The sequence below is a fragment of the Perognathus longimembris genome, chromosome 20 (genome assembly GCF_023159225.1).
Source record: "Perognathus longimembris pacificus isolate PPM17 chromosome 20, ASM2315922v1, whole genome shotgun sequence".
Lineage (NCBI taxonomy): Eukaryota > Metazoa > Chordata > Mammalia > Rodentia > Heteromyidae > Perognathus > Perognathus longimembris.
In genome coordinates, this window is record NC_063180.1 from 24,156,600 (window position 1) to 24,166,722 (window position 10,123).

General features: G+C 55.4%; 1 protein-coding gene across 3 annotated transcripts; it reads left to right on the plus strand.

Annotated features, from left to right (window-relative positions):
• Positions 1-2,041: 2,041 nt before the first annotated feature.
• Vsig10l (V-set and immunoglobulin domain containing 10 like) lies at positions 2,042-9,515 on the plus strand. 3 transcript variants are annotated; one of them, XM_048329345.1, is made up of 11 exons: positions 2,042-2,613; positions 2,697-3,220; positions 3,416-3,533; positions 3,911-4,207; positions 4,354-4,638; positions 5,580-5,834; positions 6,500-6,778; positions 6,969-7,265; positions 7,998-8,111; positions 8,356-8,513; positions 9,344-9,515. In XM_048329345.1, the coding sequence occupies exons 1-11, from the start codon at positions 2,574-2,576 to the stop codon at positions 9,413-9,415; spliced, it is 2,439 nt and encodes an 812-aa protein (XP_048185302.1). In that variant the 5' UTR covers positions 2,042-2,573; the 3' UTR covers positions 9,416-9,515. The 3 variants fall into 3 exon arrangements, with proteins under 3 accessions (XP_048185302.1, XP_048185299.1, XP_048185301.1); XM_048329342.1 differs by having other exon boundaries at positions 2,697-3,533; XM_048329344.1 differs by having other exon boundaries at positions 2,697-3,533; positions 6,620-6,778.
• The last annotated feature ends 608 nt before the right edge of the window (positions 9,516-10,123 follow it).

Here is a 10,123-nt window from a genome sequence, read left to right on the forward strand (position 1 = left end):
TCCCCTGTCCATCCATACTTTGATTCACTCATCAGACATTGGCTTAAATCTCTTGGGTACCAGGCCTTGTGCTGGGTGAGGCCTGGGAGCCCAGTGAGTCACATCTGTGCTCTTAGGGCCACACTGCTGGGGACAGAAGCTGAAATTCAGGGTGCTGGGTGTGGGGAACCTGGATGGGGTGCCTGGCTTGGCTGCTGAGGTCACAGGTGCTTCCCAGGGTGACGACCAAGTTCAACACCAGGAAGAACATCAGGGTGGTGGAAATAGCTGCTACCTGCAGGGGGTTTGCTGAGTCCTCTCACTTGCTGGGTCCTTGCTGAGTTTCAGGGTCTGAGGACTGTCCCTGAGCTTTTTTCACTCAAGGCTGGTGCTCTACCACTTGAGCCACAGCTCCACTTCTGGCTTTTTGGTGGTTAACTGGAGGTCATTCTCACAGTCTTTACTATCCTGGCTGGCTTTCAACCACAATCTTCACATCTCTGCCTCTTGAGTAGACAAATATGAGCTACTGGCACCTGGCTTCTCTTTTTAAATTTCTCTTATGCATTTATTCATAGACTCTCTCTCTCTCTCTCGCACTCTCTCTCTCTGTCTTTCTCTCTCTCTCTCAATCTCTCTCTCTCCTCTCTCTCCCATTGGTCATGGGGCTTGAACTTGGGGCCTGGGCACTGTCCCTAAGCTCTTTTTTGCTCAGGGCAGCATTCTACTTCCAGCCTCACTGCCACTTCCAGTTTTTTGGTGGTTAGTTGAAGATAAGAGTTATGGACTTACTTGCCCAGGCTGGCTTCGAATCAGGATCCTCAGATCTCAGCCTCCGGAGTATTACAGGCATGAACCACCAGCACCTGGCTTGTATTTATTTATTCAAAAGGGCCTCACCATTTAGCCTAAGCTGGTCTGGAAATCACCACTTCCAGGTTGGCTACTAACTCTAGATCCTCCTGACTTGGCCTCCCAAGTGCTAAGATTACATGTGTATACCTCCATGCCTATCTCTCCATGGGGTTCTGAAAGGTTAATTTATGTAGCATCTCCAAGAACACACCAGATACACAGACAACACTCAATCTAGCTTTTATGCTTATTACCAGTGTGGTGAGGACTGGAAACTGCACACAGACCCCACCCAGGCCAGCATGGTACTAGTCATTGCCCCTCTCAGGTTCAGCTTTTCCCTCCAGCTGTGCAGCCTACAGATGCCTTGCCATCTCTCAGCCCTCATCTCTTTTTTTTTTGGTGCCAGTCCTAGAGCTTGGACTCAGGGCCCGAGCACTCTCCCTGGCTTCTTTTTGCTCAAGGCTAGCATTCTGCCATTTGAGCCACAGTGCCACTTTTGGCCATTTTCTATATATGTGGTGCTGAGGAATCGAACCCAGGGCTTTCATGTATACGAGGCAAGCACTCTAGCCACTAGGCCACATTCCTAGCCCCAGCTCTCATCTCTTGGCTTCTGAAAAGGAATGCCAGGCATAGAGGGCATTTAGAAGGACTCAGCCCAGTAATACATGGAAGGAATTTAGCGTGGTTCCTGGTGCAACATAAATAGTAATTATTGTTATGGTTCTTAATAAGGTGAGACATGAATGGCAAGGTGTGGTGTAGCCAGATTGGAAGGAGTGAAATCATTCCAGGTAGAGGAAACAGCACAAGCAGCAGGCAGCATCACCGGAAGTGGGGAGGAGTGGTGGGTTCGCCCAGGAAGTCTGTTCTGGGGTGGAAAGACCCTCAGTGGACTGGGGGAAACTGGATGTTGGACAGGAGACAGAGGAGGGATGGGCATAAGATGGAGTCTCGGCAGTAGAGAGCAAGAGGAGGGGATAGGACTTGAGGCTCAGGAGGCAAAAGGGTTCAGAGGGTGAGGGGTGGGAGGGAGGGTGGTGGAGCACCTGCTCAGGTGAGAGAGCCATCCTGGAAGAGCCAGGAGGAGGCTGGGGTCAGCTGGAGGATGGTGAGTTCAGCAGCAAGCAGCACCTGCATTTGGAGGGGGTGGGGTGCTGTGTGGAAATCCAGCTCTGCACCTCGAGAGATGGCTGGGGGAAGACAGCAACTTGAGATGGGGATCTGAGTGCTAGGAAGCTATGGGGCCAGAGGAGGAGGAGAGAAGCAGGGGCAGACATAGATATCTGAGGCTTCATGGAAGAGAGACTGGACTGGAAAGCCAGAAGAGGGCAAGAAAGAAGGCTGAGTAGAGGCCAGGACATATGAGGAAGGGCTCCCCAAACATTGTTTCACTCCTTTAGGAAGTCTTCCTGGTTTCATTCCCTCAGATTTGCGAGAACATTTTTTTTTGGGGGGGGGAGGGCTGGGACTCATTTCCCCTAAGGGTGGGGAATGCAGGGTTCAGGCTGGACCTATTCATCCACAAACAGGACCAACCAATGATGTAGACAGATGGGGTGAGGTCTGCCACTAGATCTCACTGGAGGACCCTGGCACCTCCCACTAGGTCTGGCTCCCTTCCCTGCCCAGGAAGCTAAGCCATCATTCCTGTCTGACTCGTCTGACCCAGGAGGCACCCATGCAGGGGCTGGGTCCTGCTGCTCCAGTGTCCTCCCTGGGGTGTAGTGGGCACCATGGGCACCTCCTGGGCTTTGCCCCTCTTCCTACTCCTAGGTAAGTTAACTGCTCAACCCTCCCCCCTAGCAGTCCCCCTTTCCAGGAACCCCTCCCCATGGCTTCCCCTCTTTGCTTTGCAGGCTCTGGAGTCCAGATCCTTCCTCTCGGATCTACCTTGGGGCTTCAGCAAACCTCTGTCTCCTTAGATGCTGTCAACTCCTCTCAGAGCCTGGGGTTGAAAGTTCCCTCCATCCGATCCCCAAGCCCGAACTCAGATCAGTCTGTAGGTTCCCAACCAGCTCATGAAATCTCTGGTTCTACGGCTCTTCCTGAATCCCTAAATGGAAAAGATGAGCCCGGGTCCCTGTGGCCACATGCTTCCACGGAGAGAGGAACGTCCATCCAGGATCCTACCTTCTCAGAGCTCTCTGGCTCTAACGTGTTTTCTGACATCTTGGATGCTCAAATTCCTGTCCAAAATGCCACACCTCTCTTCTCCCCGAAGACCCCGGCTTCCAATATTTCTGCTCAAGATACCAAAGCATTGGTCAGTGCTCCTGGTTTGAAACTCCCCACCAAGAGTCAGGACCTTGAACTTTCTGCCTACAGCCCTGAACTCAAAGTTTCTTTAGAAACCCATCCAGCGGAAAGCTTCCCCCAGCAGGTGGGGGGCCCTCTTGCCGTGCTTGTGGGGACCACCATTCGCCTCCCCCTGGCTCCAGTCCCCAATCTTGGCCCCCCGGCCCCCCTCGTGGTCTGGCGACAGGGCTCCAAGGTGCTGGCAGCTGGGGGCCTGGGCCCCGGGGCCCCTCTGCTTAGCCTGGACCCTGCTCATCGGGACCGCCTGCGCTTTGATCAGGCGAGAGGGGGGCTGGAACTTGCTTCTGCACAGATGGAAGACACAGGGCTCTACACTGTGGAGGTCATTCGGGGCGGGGTCTCTCGGCAGGTTCAGGAGTTCACAGTGGATGTGTATGGTAAGTGGGACCCAAGACCCAGATGGGGACAGGGGTTGGGGAGGAGGGATATGAGGGGATAGGGGATAAGATAGGGTGCCCTAGGGAGGAGGATTGATGTCTGAAACCTGGAGTGTGAGGTTAGGAGGGCTGGGATGTGGAGTCCTGGGTCTGAGGGAGGAGGTTGGGATTTAGACCCCGGAGTCTGAGGGAGGAGGGCTGAGTCCTGGATCCCTAGGTCTGTGGTCTGGTGGGTGAGCCCTGAGAGCTTAGACGCCTGGGCAGTGAGGTGGGTAGGGTGCTAAAAAGAGAAACTTCCCCCACCTCGAAATCCTGAGCAAGAGCGAGCTCTTGGGGCAGGTTCCCCAACCGGCCCTGCCCCTGCCTCTCCTCTTCAGAGCCTCTCCCCCAGCTGTCGGTGCAGCCCAAGGCCCCAGAGACAGAAGAGGGGGCCGCCGAGCTCCGGTTGCGTTGCGTGGGGTGGAAGCCGGGTCGCGGGAAGCTGAGCTGGAGCCGGGACGGCCGCGCCCTGGAGGCTGCAGATCCCGAAGGCAGCGCCTCGCAGCCCCGAATCCGCGCAGAGGGCGACCAGCTGCGCATCGCGCGCCCTGGGCGCGGGGACCAGGCCCGGTACACCTGCAGCGTCCGCAGCCCCTTCGGCCACCGCGAGGCCGCGGCCCTCGTCAGCGTCTTCTGTGAGAGGGGGCACCTGGAGTCAAGGGTCTGGATTTCCTGGGGTGCAGGGGCGGGGTCCCTAAACTTCACGGTCTCGCCCCGTCCTGGGGCGCAGGGGGCGAGGGGTACCCCTGATCCTCACCACCCCGTACTGCTCTGCGCGCAGATGGCCCAGACCCGCCCGTTATCACTGTCTCTTCCGACCGCGACGCCTCCCCGGCCCATTTCGTGTCCGCGGGCACCGACGTGACCTTGCGCTGCGCCGCCGCCTCGCGGCCGCCCGCCGACATCGCCTGGAGCTTGGCGGACCCCGCGGAGGCGGCGGTGCCAGCCGGGCCTCGCCTCCTGCTGCCCGCCGTGGGGCCGGGCCACGCGGGCGCCTACGCCTGCATCGCCTCGAACCCGCGCACCGGCCGCCGCCGCCGCTCGGTGTTCAACCTCACGGTGGCGGGTGAGAGCGGCCGGGGCGGGGCGGAGAAGGCGGGCCGGGCGGCGGGGCTCTCCGGGAATGGGCGGGGCCAGCAGGGTAGCCTTGCAGAGGCGCGGCGAGCGAGTGGGACGAAGGGTGTCAGGGGCGTGGCCATCTGTGGAGCGCGACCAGCAAATGAACGGGAGGGGCAGCGACGGCCTGGGTGGAGCCGACAGGTGGGCGTGGCCATCTAGGTGAGAAGAGGTGCCTACGTTGAGGCGGGGAGGCCAGCTAGGGAAGGGCGGAGCGAGGGAGAGGACTGAGAACCATAGGTGGGCCGGCTCTCAGGAGAGGGGTGGGACCCAGCGTAAGGAACGGGGGGAAAAGGTGGGTGGGGCCAGTCGACGGGGGCGTGGTCATATTTGGCGGGCGGGGCCCATCTTGAGGGAGCTATTCCCGCGGGTGGGCGCAGGAGGCGGTGATTGCTGACAGGATCAGCCTACCTAGCAGAGAGGGTGGAGCCAGCAGGAGCAGAGGGAAGAAGCACCTGGGCCGGGCGCATTACTTTTCCACAAAGTGAGCCGTGGGAGTCAGATGGCAAAGGGTGAGATTGGACAGGGAAGGGACTGAGCCGCCCGGGGCTCGTTACCTGGTCCAGGGTTGGGGGCCGAACATAGGGACGGGGGTGCACGCGGGAGAGCGGAGGTACCTGCATGTAGGGGAAGCTTCTGGAAAAACTCTAGGAGGGTAGAATAGCCTGGAAAAGGCTGGGAGCTGGAAAGAGAAGAGCTCGGTGAGGTTTGGAAGGAATCAGTGTGAAGATCCAGAGGAAAGGGTGGCAGTGGTTGGGGTCGCAAGTCCTTCACTTAGAGAGGATGTGGTCAGCCTGCGTAGAGGTGCGAGTGTGTGAAAAGGGGTGGGGTCATCATGCCACAGATGGGAGGACAGACATTGGATCCAGCGCATCTGCCTTTTCTCTGCAGCGCTTCCCCCGGGGTCCCCACAGTGTTCAGTGGAAGGCGGTCCTGCGGATCTCAGCCTCCGTTTTCGCTGTTCGTGGCCTGGCGGGGTCCCGGCTGCCTCCCTGCAGTTCCAGGGTCTTCCCGAAGGCCTTCGTGCAGGGCCGGCTTCCTCGACTCTCCTGGTGGCCGTCCCCGCCCACCCGCGGCTTAGCGGCATGACCATTACCTGCCTGGCCCGACACCTCGCAGCCACGCGCACCTGCACTGTCACCCCAGGTGAGAAGGCCAGGCCGCTTTGGTTCTTTGGGATACTGAGGCAGGAGGGAAGAGGGCTGAGTCCTTCCTTCCTTATTTCACAAGGGGCAGAATGAACCCAGACAAGAAACAAGGAATGGTTAGGGTATGGGGACAGAGAGGGCTGTATCTCCTCATGCATTTACTCTAGACAGATCAACTTGAACTTAGTGGCTCACACCTGCAACCCTAGCTACTCAGGTAGCTGAGACCTGAGCATTGTGGTTTAAAGCCAGGCCCAGCAGGCAAGTCCCTGAAACTCTTATCTCCAATGAAGCCCCTCCCCCCCCCGACAAAAAAAAGGCCAGAAGTGGAGCCATGACTTAAGTGGTACAGCACCAGTCTTGGGTGATAAAGCTAAGTGCCCGCCACCCTTTCATACATTTGAAGAACCTGCCCAGATCTTGAGTTCAAGCTCTAGTACTGGCACAAAACAGCAAAAGCAGTAATCATTTTCTTCCCCCAAAAGTAATGAATATCTGAGAGAAGTGAATTTCACAGCACAGGGTCTGGTCGCTGGAATGCAAGACAGTGCCTGATCAATGGGTCCTTTTACTAATACTGATTACTTGAACAAAACACACAAGGCTTGTTATTTGCCCTGAGTTATGCCATTGTCTCTCCTAACTGGACTTTTTCCTCCACAGAGGCCCCCCAGGAGGTGCTGCTACATCCCCTGGTGGCAGAGACCAGGTCAGGGGAGACAGAAGTGGTACTGGAGGCCTCTGGCTGTCCCCCACCCTCACGAGCAGTCTGGGCTCGGGAAGGCAGACCCCTGGCTCCAGGAGGAGGGGGACGCCTGCGGCTCAGCCAGGATGGGCGCAAGCTCTTCATCAGCAACTTCAGCCTTGACTGGGACCTGGGGAACTACTCTGTGCTGTGCAGCGGAGCACTGGGTGCTGGGGGCAACCAGATCACACTTGCTGGTGAGCCCCACCTGTCCAGCCCTTCTCCCTCAAATGCCTCAAACCCAGGGGTCCAGGCCCCAGCCCCTTCCTCTTTCAGATCCAGGAATATGTGTCTCCATGACCTTTGCCCTTGGGATCCAGGCTCCCAGCCCCCTTCCTTCTCCCTTCAACACCCTGAGAGCCCAGCCATCCCTCCCTCTGTCCCCAGGACCCTCCATCTCCTCGTGGAAACTACAAAGAGCCCGCAATGCAGCCGTGCTGACTTGGGATGTGGAACGCGGGGCCCTGATCAGTGGCTTCGAGATCCAGGCATGGACACAGAGATCTGACCTGAGCAGAGTCACCAACTACAGAGACTGGGTCACCCTGCTTTTTCTGGGACCTGGAGAACGGTCTGCTGTGGTGCCACTCTCTCCTGGGAATCCCAGGACCTGGGTCTTGCGGATCCTGCCAGTCCTGGGAGCTCATCCTGGGACTCCATCCCAAAGCCGGGTCTACCAGACAGGTGAGTTGGGGCATGGCAGCTTCTTTCTGGCTTCCTCTTCACATTCTGCCAGCCCTTCTCAGGATGTCACATTGGATTGTCCTTCCATCTCTGTAGAGGTATCCTGAGGTTGCTGTAAGACTGTAGCATGTGCCCTAGGTGGTGTTAAACCACAAACATTTCTTTCATGATTCTCCAGGATCTGCCCCTGGTCATCCCTCCCCCACTCCATTTCACATCCTGCATCCATGTTAACATTTGCAGAACACAGAAGACTCTTTCCCACTCTGAGATTCTGCCTTCTTCTTTCTTTCTTTCTTTTTTAAAGGGCCTTACTATGTAGCTGAGTCTGTTCTCGAACTGACAAACTTCCTGTTTCAGCCTCCCGAGTGCTTGGTTCTCAGTAGGGAACCACCATGCCAGGCTAGACTTCTCCATTTTCTATTCCCTCCACTTGGAACATCCTTCCACCTTTACTCCTCAGACCTCCTCTGCAGTGTCCCCCCCCTTCTGCACACTTTGTAGTTATGTTGTATGTGCTCATTTATTTCTGACTCCTTTCCTAGAGCAAAAGCCCATGAAGGTAGATACCTTGCCCATTTTTTCTCACCATTGGAGCCTTAGCCACCACAGATTTCAGGCACAGTAAATGAGCTGAGACTGCCACGATCCCCAATTCCTGGGTTCTGAGTGGGAGGGATATGGGGTGTGGACTCTTGGGTCTTGCCTTGAATTTTCTGTTTGTGTTTCCAGGCCCCACTCTGAGCCCTGGAGCCATCGCTGGCATCATCCTGGGATCCCTACTAGGCTTGGCGCTATTGGTCGGGCTCATTGTCCTGTGTATCTGCTGCCTGCGGCACTCCCGGGGTGAGTGGCAGCCTTGGGAAGATGGAACTGGGGCCAAGTGGGAGGGCCATTAGCAAGATGCCCATCAGAGGCCTAGTGAACCAATCAGTACAGCCCTACAGCATCTGTCCTGCCTTCCTCCTACTATGCCAGCCAATCCCAGTAAGGCTCAGTCTCTCAAGACAGCTTCTCTTGCTATTTGCTGGGTCTGCGTGGTGGAGCAGTCAATCAAGTGTGTTTGGTCCTCTTCTTCATCCTTGCTCAGGAAAGGCTCCTACAGGAAAGCAGGGGCCCCTGAACTTTGCACCTATGATCACCCCACCAAGAAAGACCACGCAGAAGAGTGTGACCCCAGTACAGACTCCACAGCCACTGCCTATCAAATTCCCACTGAAGGACCCCAGTCCAGACAGAGACCACCAAGTGAGTGCAGGTGACCCAGAGATGGGGAGGAATTGGTACTCTATAATCAGGAAGATGATGAGGTGTTCTCAGTTCCCTCTCTCCAGTTTTTAGTTGTTACTTTGCAAAGTTGATAAACTTTTTTTTTTTTTGCCTTCTTGAGACAGTGTCTCACTATGTAGCCAAAGCTGGCTTTGAATTCCTGATCCTAATGCTTCTGCTTCCCAAGTCCTGGGATTACAGGTGTGCACAACTGTGCTCAGCTCCCATATTCTTTTTTAAGGATATAATCATTGGATAGGACTTTCCACCCAGTTCCTATGTCTTCTTTTTTTTTTTTTTTTTTTTTTGCCATCCCTGGAGCTTGCCTCAGGGCCTGAGCACTGTCCCTGGCTTCGTTTTTACTCAAGGCTAGCACTCTGCCACTTGAGCCACAGCACCACTTCTGGCTGTTTTCTACATATGTGGTGCTGGGGAATCAAACCTGGGTCTTCATGTATACAAGGCAAGCACTCTTGCCACTAGGCCATATTCCCAGCCCAGTTCCTATGTCTTTAAAGGAACAATGAATCCTACTTTCTCTTCCAAAAGGGTGTGGGCCCTCCTTCTCGCCACTCTATAAAAAGCAGGCAAGACTTCCATCCTTTTTTTCTTGGAAGTGAGTAGAATTTCTTTGTTTCTACATAAAAGTTAGGTTGTTGCCTGGTCCCCAAAGGTGGCCAGATATTTCTCCCCTCTTGCAAGTGGAGAGAACCTTGCTAGTTTCTGAAAAGTTTGGGGAAAGGAGATGGATACATCAGGTCATATTCAGGGTCCTCCTGAGGTCACCCCCTACCCTGCCTTTCTTTCAGCTCATCAGCCCCCATCCAGTCATCTGTCCAGGTGGAGGCTCACGGACTGTTCGGACAGCCACGCAGGTGTGATCAGAGCTGGTGGCCAGCTCTGTATGGTATCTGTTGCCCCAGCAGCATGGAGGGACTGCAATCACTTAGGGGAGAAGCGCTCTCTCTCTCTCTCTCTCTCTCTCTCTTTCTCTCGCTCTCTCTCTCTCTCTCTACCTCTTTCTCCCTGTCTCTCTCTCTCCTCTCTCTGTTTCTCTCTGTCTCTCACTCTCTCTTATAGAAGAAGGCTCACTGCGTGTGAGCACCTGGACTAGGAGAGATTCCTGCAGATCTAACAATGTTCTGCTTAAGCTCAGAGGTGGGGCTTGCTGTGTTGCTAGGAGCCAGAATGGGCGCCTGGTGATTGGTTCTAAGTTCACATTGCATCCTCCAGGCCACGCCCCTTCCGGCTCCTGCCTCAACTCTGCCACTCTTCAAAATCTTGTAAAAATCTGCACACTGCCTTTTTGATGTTACCAAGACTTCTCATCCTGACTTTGAGATGTCTTGTGGCTTGACCTCTGCCAGCTTCAGTCACCTTTCTTCCCCAGGACTCCCCATGTACCCCAGCAGTACCCACTGTCCCTCACCTCTTTTTTTTTTTTTTTTTTTTTTACTCTCCTGGTAGTTGTCCCTAGAGTTTGCTCTGTCTGGCACTTTTCTCTTTCCCTCATGGCATTAATTTAGCAAGTCTCAAGGAAACTTTTCCCATTTTTAAAGTCCCCTCCTCCCATTGTGGATCAAGATCCC